The following is a 24,354-nucleotide window of genomic DNA, read 5'->3' as shown; positions in this document are numbered from 1 at the left end:
CTGCAGCTGTGCTTGTACAGTGCCTGGAACAACCTCAGCCTTTAGGTAATCTTCAAATGAAGAATCTCAGTCAACTTGGCCCCGAGAAAAAGGTTTTGATTCCTCTTCTCTGCCTCCTCCAAATGAGTTTCAAGGATTGCAGTTAATTTTTCTTCCCATGGGTTTAACAGATTGGAAATCTTTGACTTTTCAGCTCTTCTGGCTTTTTCTCTGATGTGTGGTGAATAAGAAGGGTGGTCCATGCCACAGCAGCATGAAGAGCACACACTTGTTTATTTTGCTGTTTGTTATCATGTTTTGGCATCTTGTGGGAGTGAATGTCACTATTCCAAGGGCTTATTTATTTGCCATTTCGAGATGCCTCAGTGGTAACGCGAGCCATTTTGGTTTCTCAATTCCCTGAACATTATTTTAAGAAGGGAAAAAAAAAAAAAGGCACCGGGATAAAAAAAGTCTTAAGAAATGAAAGAAGATGAGGGAGGAGGTTGGAATAAAAATCTCAGTGGGACTGGAATATTTAAACCAGTGTATGGGGGAGGAAAGAATAGTGAGTACAAATAGCAAGATTATAAAAACAGAAAGAAGATGAAAATTACAGTGAAAGAAATTTAGAACGAAAAAAGCGAGGGGCTAGACAGAAGTTCCTTCTGGAGGCTGGAAGGCCAGAATCTGAGGAAAGGGAATAGGCTTTGTAAAAAATACCTTTTTCTCAAATTCAAACAACCTGTGGGCAAAACTATCTCAAAGACACTCATGCTGAAAAGCTCAGCAGTTCCCATGTGTAGGGCAGATAGCTTTTCTCTATCAATCTTTCTATAAAGGGGAAAGATTTTACATATTTTAGACAAAATATCTTTGGCTTAGCTTTGATTCCTTCAAAACAATTTTAAGTGGATTTTTTTTTTAAATGAAAGACTTTTTTTTTGTACTTTGGGCACTTTCATGTTTTTTTTTAAACTAGAAAGGGAAAGAATAATTTAATACTACTGAGCTCTTAAGCCAACATCAACCTCATGTAGTAATCCTTGAAAAATCTTGTCTTAAAACGCATTACAGTGCATAATACGTGCAATATTGGTGAGACAGAGGGAATGGAAGCAGATGAAGTCAGTTGTTTGTTTTAGAGCAGCACAGCCTCCCCTTGGCAATCCAGCAGTAAATTTGGGGTGGAATTCCACACCACCAGGTAAACTGGAACTGTTTTTTGGCAGCAGAGCAGATCTTTTGAAGGCCCACTGAAGGGACACGTGGGGAGTTCTAACGAGGGCTTGTTTCAGCTTTCCTGCTGCTTTGGCTGCACAGGAGGACCAGCAGCAGTGCAGTTCTGCTGCTTCACTGTGGTGCAGCAATTCGAAACCTCCACAAGGTTCCTCAAGTCGACAAAGGTTGGACTTGGAGGGCGGAAAAAATGACATTAAAATATCTCCATTAACGCAGAGTTTGTAGTAAAAACACGCGGGGGTATTCAGTACCTGCTTAACATAAAACATGTAACTAATCAGAAGTGTCATTGAAACTGTTCCTGAACTTAATTCTGATTACATGCCTTAATTGTTGGCTGAGCCTCAAGCAGAAAGGGCAACAGACACAACAAAGAAATTCTGGTAGGAGTCAGAGCAGCTCTTCTGTTCTGTAGTGTGAGCAAACTTTAAATCCTTTCTCTGCCCCGTGGATAGCATAAAGCCCTTCCATGTGAGACACACACGTGGTGGTAAATTGACTTATATACAAATATAAATATTTATATATATATATAATATAAAATATAAATAATATAATATAAATATAAGTTATACAATAAAATATAAATAATATAATATATATTATATACTATATACTATATAATATATAATATATAGTATATACTAGATAACATATAGTATATAATATATACTATATAATATATACTATATAATATATATTTATTGTTATACATTATATATTTTATATATATATATATATATTTAAATACTCTGGTTTTCTACATGTGGTCTAAAGAAGACTGAATATCAAATCTCTGCTCACGTTTGTGGCTGCAGTTGATGATATTAGAAGCAGTCTGGATCAATACCTGGATTACTGTGCTGCTAGAATGGTTCAAAAGAAACAAAACATGCACTGTGAGAAATCATATTATATTAATACAGAAAATCAAAACAAAAGTCGTGATCTTAGTGGTGGAAGAGACCACTGTACTACAAATATATGGCACATAGAAATAGTACATGGATTTCTGACTACTTCCTTTGCCTGCCTTATTTATGGTTAATTTGGGGAAAATTCCCTCCACTTCATACAAAATTCCAAAGTGGTAGAGATCTGAACTTCTGCTGTCCACAAGCAATGAATGTGTTCCTAAGTAAGTAAAGAGATAAAGTGGCAAAGGAGTGGAATTCAGCTGGGTAATATTTACCTCAGTCTTGATGCATGTATGGAGGAGGAGGCAAGGGAGAAGTCCTGATGGAGACATCCTGCTAAAATGGATGTTCCTAAATAAAATCTTGTTAGTAAAAGAAAATATTCTGTAAAATATTATAAGGGGCGTGAAGAGAGGAAAAGTTGTTGCGCTTCTTAAAAGTTTAAAAAGTAAATTCTTATGCAGAAACTGTCATGTTTTTAGCATGTATTCTTTAAAATTCTAGTAAGCTTTTGCCTTACCAGAAGGGCTAGTGTACTTCATACAATGAAACAGATTTTTGTATTAAAAACGTGTGGCAGTGAGCTGATAATACTTTTATTTCCAATATTTTCAAGTGCATGCTCCTTGCACTAATAAAGCATCAACAGTTCATTTAGCCATACAATAGAACAGTGTGTCTTTGCCTCCAAATAGCCTATAGTCATAATGCAAGGTAAAAAACGTATTTTAACAAAAAGAATGAGCAGAAAATACTTGAAAAAGCAATGATAATATAAATCCTTGTCATAGCATTAAGGATATCTGTGAAAAGGAATCTGCTGGTGAGGCTGTGTGGTTTGCTGGGTTGGAACTGTCTCATTTGCAATAATCTTGAAGATCTTGTCATTCCATTCTGATGCTTTGCTTGATGACAGTGTTGGTAGGGGGTCAGATGTGGGGTTTTATACTCAATTATATTATCTGTTTTAAAATCTGCAGTAAAATAGATGTGTATATATATGGTGTTTTTATGTGTATACGCACATGTGTATATATGTTCATATATATTTATTACAAATGAAGGGAGATCAATGTTAGGTCACAGGTCACACTGTGCTCTGTTTGGCCATCGTTGTTTTTGTTGGGTTTTGACTGAGGTTTCCAAGTGCCATTTTAGGACTTCTCACACTTTTTGTGAGAGAAAATCCATGCTAGCATCCTCCTCCTGCTTTATTTTCCTTCGAGGACCGTGTCATGTTTTACAAATCAAGGTGATGAGATTGACTATTCAATCTTTTAATTTTAAGGCATTTCTCTGCTGTTTTAAGTAGTTCCTGTAACTAAACAAGATACACACAGCTATTATACAGGGAAAGATGACCCTTTTGGAATACTCTGTCTTGGGGGGAGCTGCAGTCTGTGTCAGGAGTGCTGCTTTTAGAAGGGCTGACTCAACAAACTCATCACTCAGTGATCAAAGGACACGCGTTTTTAACCTTGCCATGGTCTCCTTGTGTTTTCTCCCTCCTTCACAGCTGTCCTCCAGACTGCAATGTGTGTTTGCAGGCTTTTTATTTTCTTCATTACGTCTCAAAACTTGAACTACACAGTTCAAGGCAGTCAGGGAAAATGAGTGGCTGAAGCTTCCCTGGGTTCTTTTGCCACTCTTGCAGTTTGCAGATTGTCCAGACGTATCAATCTTTCTATAAGGGGGAAAGATTTGACATATTTTAGACAAAATGTCTTTGGCTTAGCTTTGATTCATTCAAAACAATTTTAAGTGGATTTTTTTTTAATTAAATACTCTTTTTTTTTGCACTTTGGGCACTTTCATGATTTCTTTGCTCTTGTTTAAGAGGAGCAGATAACCCAGTCAGAAGGGGACTGAGACTCTCAGTGTCCCCAAATCCCCGTGTGGTTACGGGTGGTCCTGCTGCCAGGCTCGGCATCTTTGTGTCTTTGCCATGAAGAAAAAGCTGTCTTGGATGGGCTCAATTCTAATTTATTTATTTAGAGAGCGTCGTGGTCTGGCTCCCAGCCAGGGATGTTTCCTGTTTCTCATTTTGGCTCATACCTGGTTCCTTTCCAGCCAGTGCTGCACTGTAACTCAGCAGGAACATTATTGATGCTTTCTGCTCGGTGTCCCTCTAGGGAATGAGCCACAGGTAATTTCCAGCTCTGGATCTGATTCTGACCCCCAAGATAATGATTATGAAAAGGTATTTTGTGGTTTGTATCAAAACCCAAAGCCTCAGAAAATCTGCATCTTGTGCAGTCCCACAAAAAGCAACGCACAACAAATCTTATTTTACAGTATATAAACGTTGAAGTGCAAAAATGAGAATAACTGATTTGAGGCAGGCACAACTGTATTGGAGTGGACAACCTTTGAGAGGTAAGTTATTTAAGAATTCCGATGAAATTGTTGCTAATTTTTCTTGGAGAATTTTGTAAATGTTTAAAAAATATTGAATGTGAGTTTTAGAATTAATCAACTTTAATCGCATTTTGGACCCAGAGCACAGATTCTGTTTAGATATTAAGAATCCCTAGTTCATGTAGTTTTTATTTATTGAATTGTATTTGTGAACAAGAAAAATAAATAGATGATTTTGATTAAAGCTAGGAATGAAACATGTTGATCTAACATTGACCATAGTAAATTAAAAATGCAAACCAGTAAAAAACCACAATATCAAAGGATCTTTTTTAAACGCTTTCAGTACTCTGGAAGTTTTATAAAATTGTTAGAATTGGTGCAGAAATCAGTTTTGAAATAAAACTTTTGTCCTAGCTCTCTAGTAGTTGATATTTTGTAACTTCTATTATGATTAAACTTGTAATAACTCCAATTAGCTTCTGTAATCCCTTCAAATAGGGCATAAAAACCCTAGAATTTTTCATGTTATTGAATGTGGTTTTTACTGTTAAAAAATGGATTACAATTAGTGGTTAGTGGTTATAATTAGTGGCTGAACTACTGTAGTAGTATTTTAGGATGCTTATTTTCACCTTACAATTTCTGTAGTGCTTATATCTACAATCAAATTGTAGTTTGACATAAAAGACATCATTGCTTAGTTTCAGAAATGGCAAAAAGCAGGGTATGATCATTGTCTTCATTATCCTGAGAGGAAAAAAAATTAAAAATTTATCTGAGTAAGGGCACACTGTGACCCACAAAGACAGTTGGCTTTTTTTGGTGTTTTTGGCTCTAATATAAATATGATTTTTGGTTTTGTGCATATTGGTGGGTTTAACCTGAACTGGGCTTGCATTACATTGAAAAGAAGCTAAGTCAAGGACAGACCATGGTGATGAGCTCCTCTTGCACTCTCTCATTAACTACTAATGTATAAAATATTCTTTGATCAGCATATTCTAGCCAGTTGTCATGGAAATGCAAGGAGAACCACAGGGATAAAATGTGTAAGGGGAGAGCAGTGCATGTGCCATGGCTGGGTGGTGCTTTAGATTATCCAGTGAACATCAGTGGAAATATCTTGGTATCTTTTATTTTGTCAGTCTTTGTATCTTTTATTTAACAACGGCAAATCAAGTTGATATTGAAGAGAAATTGCCCAAATAGAAACTTAGGTTGTTCTTGTCTTGAGAAAAACTCTCCTCTCCACATATGAGTGTAGCAGTGGAGCCTGTCCCACTCATGGAATTCCAGAGAATTTGGGATGAGCTTCCTCTGCATTGCACAGTGACTTCTGTGCTCTGCCTGGTGTTTGTGTATTCCGAGGAGATAGATGCACGTTCTGAGAGTGATGGGGGTTTTGTCTTGCAACAAAACCGTGGCACAGCTTTAAGCTGATTTTTTATAAGTTTATCCTCATTAGCTCTATTACTAAGCCTCCATTTTTTTCTCCCCTCCTTTTCATCCCACTCTGTCCTTGCTGTTTGCTTCCCGCTGATTTTTAGAGAAAATCTTAATTACCCCCGTGAAACAAAGCAGACAGAGATGACCTGATGTCTGGGTCTTTTCCTAAAGTGATTCCTGGCAAACGTACTGAAATTCATTAATTAGTTCTGCTTGAGACCAGAACAAACAGATCAGTATTCTCTTGTAGCAGCAGAATCTAATCTCCATTTCCATGTACAGCTATACATCTAGTCATGAACTCGTGGAACAGGCCAAGTTAAATCCTCCCAGCCGTGGGTTTTTCTGAATACCTAAAATCAGCTCAGGATCCAGAGTCCAACACTGTTGTTGCAGATTAAGGGGAATCTGGCAAAATTCCTTGGGCTGCTGCCATGTGGATCTGCTGGTAGAATACAGCACGATAATACGTTGAATTTGGCTCATTACTCCCAAGAAATGCTGCCATGGACTTTGTGGGACACAGATTTAGGAATTGGAATGGTTCTGTGCAGGGATGCTCTAGACAGAGCTGTTATTAGTGCTGTATGCCCAGGATGGTTTGTGGTTTGTTTGGCCTTGTAAAGCATCCATTTCATATTCCTACACAGAGAGAAATAGGTCAGACTCACCAGAGTTTTAAACTGCTCCAGCAGAGTTTGAGTTTTTGTTGTAACTTTTACACTGCAGGTTTTGAGATTCATCCTCTGGCTCATTCAGTGCACACTTAGAAATTCTCCTTTAATAAATTCAGATCTAAATAATGATTAACAGTAGTGGACTAATTGAGACTGGCTAACAGAGGTATTTGTTGCTGGATTCAGATTTTGAGTGCTACATAAATCAGTCTTCTCCCAGGTGTAAATTGTTACACTTAGCTTAGAGTTTACTCGCAGGTAGGTCAGTAGCAGGATGCCAGGGCTTTTGTGAACTAAAGTGTAGAGAACTCATAGTCTATAAATCTCATGCAGTTTGACCACAGTCTCAAAAACCACGTTAACACTGAATGTGACTGTGAAACTTTTAAACTTTGAGGTTGGCTGTGTATATTTTTATCGCTTCTAGAATGACGTCATTCAGTAAGCACACTTCACTCTTGTCTGTACTACAGGAATTGTTCTGAGCTGTGGTGAGTGATGTGGTAGATCTGGCTGTAAGGGAGCGTGGCTTTTTGAGCAGCAAAACAATCATCTCTTAAATAGCTCATTGCAATCTGTTCCTCCTTGGTGGAGTTTCCCTCCAGTTGGATGTGTGTGGTTATAGAACTTCTTATAGAACTGTTTGTAGTGCAGGATGGTGCTCCTAAACTTGCTCACCTGTAATCCCCTGCGTTTGTGCAGTCAGATGATGCTGGGGCCATTTCAGGAGCTCCTATTTTGTGAGTGTTTGTCTGTGATGTTGAATTTAGTCCTCTGTGTGCATACATTGGGCTTCAGACAACAGATCACTCCCAGCTGGCATCTTTTATTAGCCGTGAAACATTTAGACTTCAGTGGTGTTTAAATAGTTAATAAGATTGGAAGCAAATCTGAATAAAACCAAACCCAACTTTTCTCCCCACAGTTTAAACAGAGCAGGTCTCCATCCCTCGTTCCCAGGCAGACTCACAGTGCTTCTGTCAGTGCAGCAGACTAATTAATATCCAAGCTGTGATGAAACACATTTAGTTAAGTGAAAATAAAGCAAGAAAGATCAGCTGAATGCTGTATGTGCACTTCTGAAGGTGGAGGTTGATGTTCTGCTTGCTTTTCAGATGCTGTCCTTTGCAAACCTGGGTATGAGCTGAGGCTTTGGCATGCAATGGAAAGAGATCGCTGCTGGAAAATCTCTGGTTAGGGCTGGGCTGGAGTTCATTTTCCTACTTAAAAGACTGAAAAAGATACCAAAGTAGGAATGAACACAACTATGAACTGCTTAAAAGAGCAAAAGGTCTTTTTGTTGCCTCTGTGACTCTGAGTTTCTCATGAGTTTTGGAGGAGTATATTGCAATATTTGGGAGAGACAAGTCAAAAACGCTGAAGAACCTCACTGCAACCCGTGCAAGTCACCTAGAGGCACACAGGAGAGCTCATCTCTTGTGAAGTACTGCTGAGAAATAGTTGTTCTTCTCACCAGCACTGATTTCAGCAGAGATCCGTGGATAAGGCTGCAGAAATAAACACAGCTGTGGAATGTGACACAGTAAACAACACGCTGAAACCTCTTGGCAGAGAGTTGTTTGCCAGAGAGCCCAAATGCAACGCTTAGCCCATGGAGGAGAAGATGGCATTTCAAATTTTGGTACCTTTGAATTTTTCAGAAGCAAATATTTATCCCTAAAGCTGCTCCATCCAGCCTTGCACTTACACATAAGGGGGCAGTGTGGGACTGTTAGCCAAGTGCCATGGAGGTGCACATTAGATTTCACTATTTTATATTATTGCATCATGTTTTAAGAGATGTCTTTAGAACCCTGAGCACAAGCAGGGCTTTGTCAGTGCTGAGAGTGCTGCTGTGTCTGCGCTGGGGAGAAGCAGGTTAGGCAGCTCCCTCTCTTTGTAAGCATTTTGTTTTTAGAGTTGCTGTTTTGGCACTCTCTCGTAGTTCGTGGGCATGTAAAGGAGGGGGAGGCAGTTCTCCTTATGCTGGGATGGGGAACTTCAAATTACAGCATTTTTACCTCTCCCGTGGCAACATTCACTCACTGGGAAGGAAGGTCATGTTTCCACTGGAGCTTTCCTGTGCACACCACACATGGGCTTCCCCTGCTGCTCACTTTTGGGAATATGATCATTTCTCCACTTTTTGTGGATTATATCCTCTCTTGGTTAGTTTGTACCAGCACAGTCTTTCACCTACCAGTACAAAAGTGATGATTAAGTGACTGTAAGTCAATGTACACATGAGATGTTGGGTCATCTTCTTCCTACACGTTAATATTCAGGGTTAGAAGGCCAAGATATGATGATATTTAGGGTTTCTAGTATTTTTAACATGGTGTTTTGAGTGCCTTACTACAGGATGCTTATGGCATTGTTTCTCACCTGTCTGGGTTTTAGTGCCATGCTGCTCCTGACACGTGCTGTTATTATCCAAAAATGTGTCATCTGTGCTGTCCCTTTATAGTTTCTGCATGAATTTCTACTCCATAAAAAGCTCCCCCCTCAAATACTGATTACAGCTCTCCTCTTTGCCACCATCCTTACAGTAAATATTATAAAGTTGCAGAGTACAAGAACATCATACACCATCTCATTATTTCCTGTTATATCACTGTGTTGCATTGCTGAGAGGTGCTCACAGACACAGGAATTTTCTTTATCTTTCCTTTATCTTCTTTTCATTATCTGCTGCTTTGTCTTTGCCGAAATACATACGAGGCCAATTTGTTCATGCCATGATCACGTGTAGAAGGTGCTGGTAAACTTCCTGCCAGCACACTGGTAATTTCTAGAAGTAAATCAGCACTGTTAGGCTGTCCCCTTGGTGTGACAGGTAAAGTGAAAGTGCTGTCAGGTACAGTGAATCTCAGAGAGAAATGAGGTGGTATTCTGTGTGGAGTGGTGATATGCTGATAGTCACGAGTCAAAAGATAAAATGATGACAGGAAATGCAATCCTTTTTATGTGCATCTTTGTAAGTGTCAGTGTTTAATGTAAAATTGTCTCAATATGCAATAGTTAACAGAATAAATTCTCACGTGGTTTGTTACTATGGTGTTTCTCACTAAAAACCCCTGCCCACGAAATTTTCCTGTTGCTCTCTTTAAGAGTGTGTTGTTTCTTTAATTAAAATGGCTGACATAATGATATCACAGCCATTGAAAGTTAAAATGGGTATTCAAAAATTACAGATTCTAGCTAAAGCTATAAAACATTTTGGTTACTGGTTCCTGAGGTGGCATCCTTCATTTTCTCCTTCCCCTCCATCCCAGCTGGTAAGTGTGGCTGCAAATGTTTTGTATTTGAATTAACTGACTGGCAGCTTGGTTAATGTGTAGACAGTGCTCTTGGTTATGTCCATATTATATTTGTCTATTTATTTATTTATTTTAAAAGCACTCATTAAAAACCCACGGCATACTCCCAAACTCGAAGGAATGGATTTTTTGGCTCCTGCCTGCTTTGAATGAAGTCCAAAACAAATGTTGTTTGATAATGGTTTACAGTTGCATTGCACAGGTTGCTCTTCACGATAAATAATTAACACCCTTTGTGTTCTTGATTGCAGATTTTCAAAACCCTGCCTGATGCTGCTTTCCCTGAGCCAATCTCGATGTCAGCATCCCCTCCAAATGCCCCACCAAGGCAGTCAAGAAGACAAGGCCAGCGTGTTAAGAGGCCTCTGGCTGTTTACAATCTCTGCCTGGAGCTGGAGGATGGTAAGATGTTAGTAAAGATTTATATTGCATCAGATGGGCTGTGTATCCTGTCTGCAGGAGGTGTTTTCATTTCATGTTTTGTTTGTATACACGTGTGGATGCACATGAACACTGGTTTAATTGCTTTGGAGCATGCAAAGGAGCAAGGAGAGCTGCAGAGAGAGGACAGCAGGGAGGACTGTCTTGTGACTGGTGTTTAAAAGTAGGACGGGCTGTCTTAAATACGCTTTTCTCCTCTAAAAAAGAAGCAGCTCCTCTTTCTTTGGGGAAATCTCTTTGACCTCTGCTGAAGATTACACAGCCATAAGATAAATGGAGAGGGAACTAAAATTAAAGCAAATCTTTTATGAGAAGAGCTAATGCACTTTGCAGTTAAATTCATCTGGATTAAAGGCTCAGGTCACCACTGCACCAGAGAATACCAGGACTTCACTTGAATCTTTAATACCTTGCTGTAACTAGCAGTAAATACTTGTCAACTTGCCTTAGCACTGAAAAGCAAAGAAAAAAAAATCTTCCTTTTGCAGCAGCAACATACAGTGAGGCAAAGGGTGTATTAAATGTTATATATTCTGACTGTTGGCCAGAACCATAATCATTTTCCTGAAATTTCATTGCTTGGGGGTACGTACAGTACGGAGGAGGCAAGTCAGGGCTCATTTCGTGTTACAGTTTTGCTCCACCCTATTCCTCTCCTCTCTCCTAATGTTTTTAGCCAATTGTCTTTTCACATGAAGGGCCATGGGATCAGGGCACAAAGTCCAGTTACAGCAAGTGAAAATAAACAGGAAGGTTTTGAACTCATGCTGTAGTGAGAGGTGAACTGTCGCTAAATTGGTGGTTAATGGTGGTTGAATTCAGAAGGCAAGAACACAGATACCTACAACAGCTGCTAAGTGCAGGTTTTAGAAATAAACTCAGGACTGTTTAGAGTTTCAAAGCCAGTTTTGCAAAGAGTCAGCAAGAAATTCAGCATTCCTGCCGTGGGATTTGATTCGCCAGGGAGATACATAATCTCTGTCTTTCTTTCTTGCATCAAATGTGAAACTAAATGCCTTGACTAGAAGATGTTTAAGGTGTATCTGCTTAAAAAGCTTAAGCTGTGTTAATTTGAATAATATGCTCCCAAAAGCTAAGAAAGCTCTGGAGCTAAATCTGCAATAATAAATTTATCCTCATTTGAAAAACAAAACAAAGCTGAAGCCACGGGCAGAGCTGTTTACATCTCATTTCGAATGCGAATCCTTGCAGGATGCAAGAAGTACTGCAACTTCTGCAATTCCATGGAGCAAGGAGCTGACTCTGGCCCTAACACTGCAGACAGAATGCACTTGCTGGGTTGTTTTTATTCTAAGAGGCAAAAAGATGGGGTGTTACTGTTGAAAACTGTTACAAAGATTCTATTTTTAGTCCATATTCTTGTCTGATTTGGGCATCTTGGCGAAGAGCTGGATTGTTAGAGGCTGTTAAAGGCTGTTAAAGGAGAATTCTGTTTCATGCAGAGCTTTGGTGCCTGTCTGGGAGTTGGAGTGGGTTGAGCTGCAGGATAGCCCAGTTCATCACACATGAGAACGTGGTGAGGGCTGAACTGCCGCAGGTGGGATTTCAGTGCGATCTGGCAACAACATTTCCCCTGTGCCTGCTGCAGAGATTCCCTGTGGACTCTGTAAAACCACTGGCAAAGGTGGCAGGGCCCTCGGGCTGTTGGGAGCTGCTGGTGGCCCTTTCCCTTGTCCGGGCAGCCAGGACAGGGGCTGGGACAGCAGCACGTGTGCTGCACGCATGCAGCGCTGCAGTGCCTCGAGCACGGCTGCATCGCTGCATGCCCTGCCCCAGTGCATGCAGGCTGTGTGCACCAGCCAGGCTCAGCAATGATCCCCTCCTGGGTCCCCTCCTGGATCCCCTCCTGGGTCCCCTCCTGGGTCCCCTCCTGGGTCCACTCCTGGGTCCCCTCCTGGGTCCAATCCTTGATCCACTCCTGGGTCCCCTCCTGGGTCCCCTCCTGGGTCCCCTCCTGGGTCCCCTCCTGGGTCCAATCCTTGATCCACTCCTTGATCCCTTCCTGGATGCCCTCCTGGATGCCCTCCTGGATGCCCTCCTGGATCCCCTCCTGGATCCCCTCCTGGATCCCCTCCTCGCTCCCCTCCTGGATCCCCTCCTCGCTCCCCTCCTGGATCCCCTCCTGGATCCCCTCCTGGCTCCCCTCCCGGATCCCCTCCCGGATCCCCTCCCGGATCCCCTCCTGGATCCCCTCCTCGCTCCCCTCCTGGATCCCCTCCTCGCTCCCCTCCTCGCTCCCCTCCTCAGTGCCTCAAATGCTCTCTGTCCCCTCGGTTGCTTTCTTTTTGGAGAGGGGATGAAGGAGTAGCAGTGAGCCCAGGCTTCATTCCATATTTACCTCGTTTCTTGGCTAACAAATGCAGGTTTTATAACCGCTCTTTGGAAGATTTTATCCTGTGTGTGTTTTTAACAGGAAATTAAACATTAAACCCCTTCCCTCCCCCCCGCCCCCCCCTTATTCACAATGGCATGAGTAAAGCACCAGGCACAAGCCAGTGTTTTGTGTTTCCTGGATATGGCAAAATTATCATAATCTTGTTTTAAACAAGCAGCTGATACATATTTATATGTAAATATATTTGTAGACAAATACATCTCTAAAGTTATTATAATTGTATATAAATATTCTCTATGCCTTGAAACTAGAACTACATTGCAGACAAACATCTCTCTGCGCTAGAAAACTTCTTGAGTGTGTTTCTTTTAGGATTGTTATGCAAACCAGGAAATTGTTAGAAAAGCGGAAACAAGTCTTTAGCTATCAGCTGCTCCAGGGAGTTAACAGGCTTCAGAATCCACTGCTTGAATTGGAAATGCAGGGCTCGGGCCAGGTTTCTTTTTAAAGGCACGCTTGCAGTTGAGAAGCGTCTTGACTGCACACAAAATGTATGCAGCAACCACCCAGAAAGGGCTGTAAGATATATAAATATTGGTGGATATAATAGCTGAAGAACACACACTACGTTTGATAAAAATCTTTATTTTGCCTTCTAGTAATTAGCTGTAGTGAATCCTGATAGTGTGTAGATTTTCCTTCCTTGTACATGGCAATTAGATGATTAAACCTATTTGCAAACAATTCAAAGATTGTATTTACTGCAGTGAGGATCTTTGTTTGCTGAAAGACAAACTGAAGTCACAGATGATACTGTCTGTTTTCCTTTCAACTTCTTTCTTCTTTGCTCTGTGGTAAGCCAGTTTTCCCTCTGAAGGTTTTTTTGACATCCTACTATCTCAAGTAGAACTGAACCTAATGGGGAACTCTGAGCTACTTTCACATATGGCCCAGACCCAAAGTTCTCATTTCAGCAAAATGCAGATTTGTCTGAGATTTACATTAGGACCATTTCCAGAGTTTTCTAGCCTTCTAAATGAAGAGATGGGATTTGTTTTATGTGGGTTTGCTGTTGGTTTTTTTGGTTTTTTTTTTGGAAATGACTTTTTTCTTTCCCCCTCAGTGTCTGAGTGAATTTTAGAGTGAACAGCAGTGCAGATACTCCTGTGGCTCAGTCTCAGCTATGTACAAATGAGTTTTCATTGTCTCTCTATGCTGAGAGAGAAGGATTGTTAGCTAGAGCTGGGTGTTGTTTATCCTGTTCTAAACATGTCATTGGGTCTTTATTTTCCATTTGAGCAATCAGTATGTATCGGAGGATATCTCTGTTTATATTTCTCCTAGAAGGCACTGCAGCTTTCAAATTTTGTTCCCTTACAATTTTATTTAGATTTTTATATACCTTTCTTGACTTTTAGCAAATGGATTTCTCTTGTTTCTTTGTTTCATTTTTTTTTCTTTTCAGTGCCAGAGACCCAGAGATTATTAAACAATTTGGCAGGGCTGTTAGAGCAATTTGGGAAGAACAGTCCTGTGTGAGGGAGGCAGTGCAGTCCCTCCAGGAGGAGCAGAAAATCAGCACAAGTTGCATAAGTCACACCTGGAGTCCAAAATGGGTCGTGCGTAGCACTTTGTCCAACTACAGAACAACTTGTTTCCTAAACAAACCAGAATATACATCTTAAACCACAGGGCCTGCTGATGCCTTTTGATATTTGAATGCCCTCTAGGTGCCAAAATTTCTCCTTGGAATTAGCACATTAATGTCAAAGGGAGGCTGCATTGTTATTTTGTATTTGTGTCCTATCCCCCCACTCTGGAATCACATTGTGATAGCTTGCTGCTGCAGCAGAAAATAAGCTAAATACTAAATTAATAGTGATTTAGAAAACAGAGTCTTCTGCAGAATTCAAAAAGAAATAAAAATTAGGATTGCTACTTAACCCTTCAAAACTTTGTGCCAACTTACATTGCCCTTTGAAGTATTTAGGGAAGCATAGTTATAAAGGCTATGTTTGTGTTGAGTAGAAGTAGCTGGTCTTGATTTTTTTGTGGGGATTGGAATGAGACCGTGTCTTAATTTGGGTGCTAAAGACATACTGTGACATTCAATTAAATTTATCAGAGTAAAATGTGATACGTGTAATGGCTACATAGTAATACTCCCCTCCCTGTCCCTTCCTGCCCCAAACACAAGTAAAAAAATCATAAACTTCATTTGGAATTACAGAAAACCTGGATGTTAGAGGAAGCCTTGGACTTAAAATGATCCTGGTCTCGAGGGCTGAAAGAGCCCAGAGCTGCGAGGCTGCAGGTGCGAAACCTGGCCTTGAACTCTTTCTATTTCTGAACCTGCTGCTTGGAAGTGTTTCTGTAACCTGGCACATAGCAGGGGAAATGGAAAGAAAAGCAGCTACACAGGCACATCAAAAAGCCAGAAGGGCCTGAACCGTTTGCTTACAGAGCTATTGTTAAGAGCTGAGCAGAGCACAGCTCTGCTGGCACTAAATAAATGCACCAGAGTTAGTCACGGGGGAAGATCAGCATCGCTGCTGTTCACCACGGGGAATTGCAGGCACTTTGTTTTGCACCTTGCTGCAGGAATTCCTGCAGGTCTGTGTGATCCATCACAGCTTTTCCCACCCGATGGCTCCAAGATGTGTGCTAGACAAAGTTAAAAGTCTTTTTAGCTACTGCCAGTGAAGGTAAAGCTTCTTCATATGTTAATTGTGGGTCCTACTTTCCTGTCAGAGAGTTGACTTCTGCTTTGAGAGCTCTGAGTCTGTAGAAGGCACTTTTTTTCTTTTTTTTTGGAGATAAAGAATAATTTTGGGCCATACTTGCATACACAATATACATTGTCTGGCCATTTTATCCCTGTGAGTATTTTTTCTGCTACAGCTACTTGCTGTGCAGTTACCAAAAATCAAATTCGTTTCATGATGCAGTAAACATCTCCTAACTTTTATGTCTCATTGAATGAGGTGTGTCAGATCTTCATGGCTGGGGTGAGAATTGCCTTAGTTTCATTGTTTCAGTGTTTGAAATCTAGAGGCTGTAGGAGTGTTCAAAGTAAACACATCCACGTGTTCACACACAACAGGAGTCAGGGGGCAGGGGAAGGGAGCTGGAATAGGCTTAAAACCAGAATCTGAATTGAAAGGAGGAAGGGTGAGTTCAGGAGAATGGGTCAGTCTTTCCTTGAGGCCAGACATTATTAAAAATCTCTGACCTCCTCTAATAATCCTTCATCTCCTTAATTCTCTGCCTTCTGCACACAGACACGCAGGGGCAGATAATGCTGTGAGGAGGCCAATTTGACAATTAAAAGCCATTAATAGAAGTCACTGACATATCTTTGCTACATGCCAGCTGTGCCCTGGCCAGCCTCTGTTGGTAAAAGTCATTTCCCTCCCTGGCACACAGGAGTGTGAGAAGAACAAAGAGCTGGAGCTCTTCAGGCTGTGGATGAGAACATGCACTGCACTCAGTCAGGGCTTTCCTCTTGCTTCTCTTCACTGGTGACAAGGACAGCAGAGATCTCGCAGGGGAGAGCTGGTGAACCTTTCATGAGGCTGATATGCAAGTTAGAAAATATTCTTCTTCTTGTTTTCCTCTCACTCCATCAGTATTTTTCATTCGGTCAGAAAAAAAAAATGTATTCTTGTTCGCCCGTTAGCTTCTGGAAGTCTTTGTCCTATTTGCTCTCCTTTTTCTCTCTAATTTTCTGTTTTCTTCTTTGGAAATTTGCACTTAGTGCAAGGTGAATTCCATTCCTGTCACTTCTCTCCTTCCCAGCTGTTCTCCCGACTTGCTGAGCCAACAGGGAGATCGGAGCTGTTCTTAGGGGAGATGACAAACCTGCCACCTGGATGTTAACTGAAACAACTGACAAAGCCTCCCCTAAGGGCTGCTTTTCTTGTTTTCAGGAGCTTTTTTAACAAGCCATGGGTATCCAGCTTGATCCATTCCTCTGTTATGGCAAAAGAACGAGGCAGGAGGCAGAGCCAAGTGGCAGCAGCATAGTGAGAATATTTCGGGGTGACTTTCTCTGAGAGGCCCATCACACACACAGTGTGGAGCAGTTAGTCCTTGTCATTGGCTTTATTGTGGAATTATTGGTGAGAAACTTCTTTTAAGAAGCCCCAGGATGTGAAGGAGATAATAGCAAGAGGAAAGGAGACAACAGCGTGATGTTATCTCTGTTAGACAGCTCAGGGAAGGGGCTTTTGAACACTTTAGGTTTTGGGGTGGAAGCACCCTTAAAGACACAACTTCCAGCTCAGTGGTGTCAGCAAAACAGAAAAGGAAACATGGGAGAGCACTTGCATGGACTTGGAGTTTTTGATATATTTAAAAAGTGCTTCTGACATAGGGATCTCTTAGGCCTGGTGCTTATACCCCTCCTTGATCCGCTCTGGTTTTTCACAGTTCTCATTCTCATGGGTGAGACTGGAGCTGTTCTGCTGCATGTTCAATACAGGGCTTGACCGTAGGTTAATGTTACCTGCACTGCTGGAAACCCACACTCAGTGCCACAAAAGGATTTAAAAGCAGTGGCGCAGTCAGTTTATCTTTATCTTGCTGTTTGTCAGGGTTTTCAGGAAGTAGCTTCAGTTCATGGTTGTGTTTCTGAGCCATGAAATTGGCTGGCATCCGGCCAGCCTGGTGAGCCTGGAGCTCATGTGTGGTTTCCTGCCAAGCCAGCTCTGGTAAAAATGAGTAATCTTTGAGTTTAGATACTGCTCATGTTATCACGGTGTACACAAATCAAAAGAGGAACCCCTCTGCAGGCTGGTATCTGATTTCTGTTGTGTCTCAAAATCTAATTATGTGATATAATTAACATACCAACATTGTATCTGTAACTCTGTCTTGAGCTGGTTTTCCAAAGCTTGAGGAATAAATTTGGGTTCTTTACCCATTTTAGATTTAGCTTGCTCAGCAAAAGGCTGTCTTTTGGATTTTATTGGCGTGCAATAATCCAAGCAGTATTTCTCCTGAATTTTGAGAGATGACCTGCAGTGAGGGGGATATTTATCAAAATAGTTGCTTAATTTTTGCAGGTTAATTGTTTAATGATACCAGGTAAGTGCATATCTAGAAAGATGCTTGTTTAAAATTGAACTTTGCATTTTAAAAATGGACAAAAAAATCAAAAAGGAGGAGGCCAGGACAGGTTGGTCCCCAAACTCCTCTTGCCCCTAAATAACTTGGAGATTTCTTTCCCTTTCCTAACCCCACCTCAAACACCTTGTGGCCCTTTTGGCCACAATTCTTGAATTAAATCATCCAGTCTTGAGGCAAATTCTGTCTAGCACAGCTTCCTCCTTTTCCTGACGTATCCGAACCATTATGGAGTTGGGAAAAACAACCTTTCCACAGGAAAGCTGCTTTGTGCCTGACATCCACCTGCTGCTACATGCCCACGTTTGAAAAATATATCAAAGTTGCTCCTTCTCTAGGAAAAACCGTAGTCAGCTGGAATAATTGTGTTAATTATTTTGTCTGAGGGAAAAAAGTCTCTGGCACAGGGATGTGATTCTTGTGTTCTGTGTGAAGCTGGTGGGAATGGGAGTTGTCTGCTGTCCATTTCTCTGCTGGCTTGGGGCTGGATGAGTCCATGATATCTGAATTTATGGAAGAATTAACTGCATGCCAGGGCAGGGCTGCAGTGTACAGGGTTTGCTACACTCTGGGGTTATTCATTGGTACTATTGGATAATGGAATGTGGTAATACAAATCTATTTTTTGGAGTATTTACAAGAACGTGACCTCCAAAATACCCATTATTCAGGAGCACTGAAATAACTCCCTTGTTTGGTTTTAGCATTCACTATGGTTACTTTTAAAACCAAATAATAGGTCTTGATTAGCTTTCAATCAAGCTTTCACCTTGATTTGGAAAGATGTTTGAAAAGCATAATTTCTGTGGTCTGGAGGTAATGAATTGTTTCAGTGGCATGACAAATGAAAGTACACAGTTTCTTAATTTACTGAGAAACAGATGACTTTGCTTCATTAATTCAGAAAACTTTAAAAAAGTGGGAAGAAGTAGGAGAACATCTGAGCTCACCTGGTGTTTGGTGTGATTTGCCACAGGATGAGGGGCACTGTAAATATTGAATAAAGGGAGCAGCCCTGCTTCTAGAAAAGATTCTTCTCGACTGCAGAGTCCCCTGATAACTATCACAGAAAACTTTCTCCAGTGGAGTTAATTGTAGCTCTCCAGGAATGGCTGAGTCCTTTCCAGAGGAGTTGGTACATTGATGGGATCATTTAAAGATTTATTAACTGTGTGAGGCAACTTTGGTTATGCTTTTTGTGTAGATGCTGAAGATCCAAACTGGAACTAAATACTTGCTTGATCAAGGATATTATGATACCAAAATCTCTTTTGTATCCCCGATCTCTGAGATTCCTGTTAAAATGAAAACACAAATTAACATAAGAGCAAAGCCTTTTATAAGCTGTTTCATTCTCTGGTTACCTTTAAACTATAGACATTGTTGACATTAAAGATTAGTCTTGCTTTTAACATTAAAGCATGTAATTCATCTTAAATTTACTTCAGCTGAAGTTGGAAGAAAACTGTCACTTAAGCAAGTAACTGTTCGTGTTAGCTCTCTGCTTTTCATGGTTCTTAATACAAACACTTTTTTCTTACTTAGAATTCTCAGAGTAAAGTAAGGATCTGATTATTGACACTGCCAAAATATTTCAGGGCTTTTTTTTTTTTTTTTCAACCTTGGATGCCAACAAAAAAATATTCTTAGACTAGCCAGATGGAAAAAGGAGGAAAAAAAGGCAGTGGGGAGACATGTCATGCTCAGTTAGGTGGAAGCTTAGTTCAGATTCCTGGTAAGGAGGGTCTGAGAGCCTTTGCTATCTGAGGCTCCTCCAGATAAAAGCAAAAGGAATTGAGGGTATTTGCTAGAGAAATCTGGATGTGAAAAGCTCTTAGTCTGTGCAGGTGCTTTGGGGTTATCTGTTTTTATGAGAAAGGGAAGGATATTCGGGTTAGAAACTGAGGGGATAGCAGTACCAGCTACACACACCAGTAAATGGTTAGGATCAGCCTGAGGTATTTATTATTTTTCAGATGGGGCTGATCTGAGCTGTGAACAGCCATAAAGGCAGAGCAGAGGGTGTCTGTTGCAGAGGCACAGTGAGAGCTCAAAGCCTTGGATGAGTGTTGTGATTAGATCAGTGAAACAAGAAGATAATTTACATGACAGTTTAAAAGGATCCAAGCAGTCAAGAAATTTAAATAGTCTGCAAAAGGTGGTGAGAATGTGAAACGAGTTTTTAACTCTCTTGAGAGTAAAATTGGATCTTACACCTATTTGTGTAAGATGGGGACATGGATTGATGGCAGCTCTGGAAAGATGGCCAGAGCTGAAGGCACTCAGAGCCTGCCCACAAATCCACCAAGGAAAGGTGAGGAGCTGACGGCTGGAATGCTGACAGGAATTTGTGAGATGTCATACAGGCTTACTGCTTTTATACCGAGAGCCCTCGTGTCCTTCATCTGTTCAGGCACTTTCTGGCACCCAAAAATGAGTGTAATAGGAGAGAAAAAGGAGGCAGATTGACGTTTTTAGAAGGAGAAGGTGAAGGCACCAAGAACACCAGACTGTATGCTCAGAGAATAATATAAATGAGCTTTAAAGGCAATCACGTCTTGCATGTTTTATAAGGTAAGAGCTCATTAGAATTCAGGGGTAGGAAAGAAGAATAGGAAGTTTCTGGAGCTCCTCTTGGAAGGGACCTGTCAGTCCAATGTGGCAGTCAGCTTTGTCACAGGAGAGGGAGACCTGACGTGCTGCTCACTGAGAGCAGGGCTGGAGACAGAGAGGAGAGAGAGCAGAGAAACAGTACAAAATACCACACTGTCAATATTGGGAGCCCCTGACTTCTGAGATAAAAGGAAACCCATAAAATTAATTCAGCAACATCCTTAACATGCACTTTAAAAACAAACCATGGCAAAACTTAAAATGCAGCCTAATGTCTTTACTGGTTCTACAAAGCAAACGACAGGAAAAGGGCAGGGGGTGGGAAAAGAGGAAATAGCTAGAAGTCAATGTATGTTACAAGTTTTGAAGAAGTGTCAAAAGGAACTTAGTTATGATAATCAATGTGTAATCAAGCAGAGATGTTCAGAGGTGGGTCTGTTGCTAGGTGAATTTTTGAATGATGCAAAGTCCCCTAAGTTGTCTGAAAAGAGGTGTCTGGTAATGGGGTATAGCTTAGCAATGTTAATTTTTAAAACATCTTGTAGCTTGCTGAAGAAGTTTGAAGCAACAGGAGGAATGCTGATGGAGCAGTGGTATTTAGAAAGGTAAATACAAATCTTTGACAATGTATTTGCACATGGGACAAAGTTAGGAGAATTGCAAATAATGACAGGCAGTAGGAGTTGTGGTTGTGTGCTAAGCTGCACCCATTCAAACAAAATAAATGTATTGAGAAACAAATGTACAGATTTTAGAGGGAAAATGTAGCCCAGAATGACAGAAGGGAGCACATCCTTAGAAACAGTGACTCTGCTGATGCTGTTGGTCACAGAGGCCAATCAGCCCATCATATTATTAATTTAAATACACAGCAAAAACAGGTGCCAGCCCTGGATGTACAAACGGGACTGGTGAGTAGGAGCATGGGGTGGAATTAATGCTTAATGCTGTTCTGATGGAACCACGACAAAACAAACCCCAAAGAATCACACCTGCTGCAGCAGGGAAATTGTAACAGCTTGATAAAACAGGGATGTGATTCCAAAGCTGCAGAATCCCTCCCAGCAAGAGATTCCGTGTTAAACATAAACAGGAGATCACTGAAAAGCTGTCACACAGCACAAGAACCTGTGTGAGAGGTAATATAATAATTAGTCGTGCATATTCCATGGGTCATGCCTGGAAATGAGGCCTGACACAGTGAAGGGCCATGCATTGATTGGCAAGTCTGTTAATTAGTAACCAATTGATTCTTCATTCCCTTTCTCGTCTGCTGATGTTTTCAGACAATGACTGGAAGATGTCGTTTGACCCCAGTGTGAGATGGGCACTAATCAAAAGCAGGTTATTAAGCTGAATGAAGAGATAATGAGCACAGTTCTGTGGCCTCTGCCATGGACAGGAGTTCCTGTAATGTCTGAAGTTAGCAGAACTTCTGGCCCTGACATCCAGGGTGAGATCTTTGTGCTGCTGGAATCACAGCAATGACCTTGTATTTTGAAGACTTAGGTTTGTAGCATATATAATTTTTAATCATGAAAATGAGCTAGATTGTCATTAGTCATCTGTCTTTGCAGTTATACAGAATTTCCTCTTCCTGAATAAAAATGTTGTTTTACTTTACAAAAGGAGATCATTGAAGACATCAGAAATGTAAAGTGTCTTTGAACAGGTTTTAGAGGGTTTTTACTTAACCCCACAGAATTTAACAGGCGTTTTCCTGTTTAAATACCCCATTTGTTTTTGCTGTTCAAAACCAACCTTAGTTTTGGGAGTTCAGTGCAGTTCAGACTGTGAGAAAACACCGGCTCAGGAAGGAAGGAGTAAAACTTGAGGAAAGATTTAACACACAGTTTAAGATAATGTCAAACATCATTGCCTGGATACTGCAGTCTCCAGTGCTGACTCTGCTGTGCATGACTGAAGTGTTTGGGGTTTTTTAAACAACTTCTGTGTGTTCTGAGAAACAATTCAACAGAAAATCCTTTGCTTTTTGTGGGGAGGAGCTGTGAGTTGGTTGTGATATTCCTTTAATTAATATTAATTAATTAATGTTAATATTCCTTTCAAATGTGTTTTAGTGAATGGTTTGGGTAAACTTGGCCTTCTAATATGATATGTATAGTTTGATAATCTAGACTGTGCTACTGCTACTGCTTTGAAAAGAAATTGGGATGGATTAAAAGGATTTAAGGCTAATTCTAAGGAATTCATGAAGCAAGGTTGCAGTGCCACTGTCACATCTCTGAATTTTACCACTGTGGCACACACCAATGAGCTGACACATGCAGATGAGGTGTAATTAATGAGTTTTCACCCGGCACTGCTGTGATTCTCACTTTGTGTGAATGTGAAGCAGCAGCCCCATGGCCCTGGTGTGCGGGGAGGTGCCAGGGGAGCAGGATTGTTCCACAGGGCACTGATTCACCCTCCCAGGTTAATGTTCTCCTCCTCAGAGCACAGCACACCTTGGCACCAGGGGCTAACTGAGATCCTGAAATCAGGGGAGACATTTCCCGATGATCACTTTGTCATTTCACTGGTTTTAGTTGTGTTATTTTGCTCTCCAGGGAAGTTGTGCTCTCAGAGCTGCTGGGACGAGGTGAGGATGAGATGTCTGGGGAAGCACTGAGGGCTTTGCCATCTCTAAGCTGTTGTAGCAGAAGGAATTGAGATTGGAATCCTTATGAGAAGGATTTTATCCACCAAGGGTGCCTTTTCATTGTCCACATTTTTTTGTTGGGGTGTTGCACTTTTCATTAATTAAAAAAAAACCCTCAAAAATGAAAGAAATCATTGCAGCAGTAATGCTTAGCTTGATGGACTAGAATATTAAGCTTAGTTCTTCCCTGAGCAGATGCTAATTAATTTAGAAATAGGAAGTAATGTTGTACAGGACTTCATCTTGTATATTACTGTGTATAGGAGATAGAACTTGTCAAGCCAGCACAAGATTTGAACAGCTTTTGGTTGTATTATTTTGATGCTGTGTTAGGACTTAATTGTTGATTTTTTTCCCCAAGAACTTTTTGCCCCAAAAGAGCAGAACTCTTTTGAAAAAAAGACTGCTGGGGCAGGGGTATCTAATCCACTCCAGACTTTTCTGGTGTTATTTAGCAGAGCTGTGGGTTGTGTTCATGAGTGCTGCTGGGAGTAGCATAGATGGAGGAAAGGAGCCTTTTGAATGTGGCTGGAATTGATCCTTATTACTTATAAATATTAATCTATTGGAAACAGCTCCATTTGAGGCTGCTGCCTTAGCTGTGCTGGACACTTCAATGCTTGCAAACATCCCCATTTCACACTCCTCCTTTAGAATTTATGAAATGTACAGCTGATGTTTAAAAAATAGAGATGGAAAGGAGAAAGCAGTGTGGGTGAAGGTTAGTTCTTCACTTTTGAGTGAAGAACGTGTTTGGCTTGATGTGTCAGCAGGGCTTGCAGTGGCTGCTCTGACACATTGGTAACTTTATCTCGTGCTCCTTGGAATAGGATAATTCCTTTAATGCTTTCCTAATCAATCCTAGTGGAATATGTTGCCTCTGGAGTGATATCCTAAGAGCAGCCTAGGAAAACAAATAGTAAATCAGAATACAATGAGCTCTCTTCAAAGTAACACCATTAAAAAGGAGTAATAAAAGTACCATTCTTGGGTATTGTGTGTTTGTTAGAGATCTCTTGCTCATTCTGACCTTTCTAAATGTCATTGTTTCATGTTTGAGGAGACTGTGCTTATTGTGTTTGAGAGCACTCATTTCCTCAAATGTGTGTTAAATTCTCTTTGGAGACTCTGATTTTAGGGAGATGTGCAAATGTGCATAGCCTAAACTATTTTCTTATCAGGAGTGATGCCTTTGCCTGAAAATACCTCCCCA

The 24,354-nt window shown here is 40.8% G+C and overlaps 1 protein-coding gene across 1 annotated transcript in view; it reads left to right on the top strand.

The window, feature by feature from the left end:
- The window catches only part of ARHGAP10 (Rho GTPase activating protein 10), a 103,105-nt gene that overhangs the window by 61,485 nt on the left and 17,266 nt on the right, over positions 1-24,354 (top strand). Inside the window, exon 19 of the mRNA XM_063415242.1 lies at positions 10,194-10,344. Within this exon, the coding sequence (XP_063271312.1) occupies positions 10,194-10,344 (151 nt within the window). The remainder of the gene's footprint in view (positions 1-10,193; positions 10,345-24,354) is intronic.

The sequence above is a fragment of the Prinia subflava genome, chromosome 18, assembly GCF_021018805.1.
Source record: "Prinia subflava isolate CZ2003 ecotype Zambia chromosome 18, Cam_Psub_1.2, whole genome shotgun sequence".
NCBI classification, from domain to species: Eukaryota; Metazoa; Chordata; class Aves; order Passeriformes; family Cisticolidae; genus Prinia; species Prinia subflava.
Note: the sequence above shows the minus strand (reverse complement) of the source record. Positions and strands in the feature narration are given on the sequence as shown.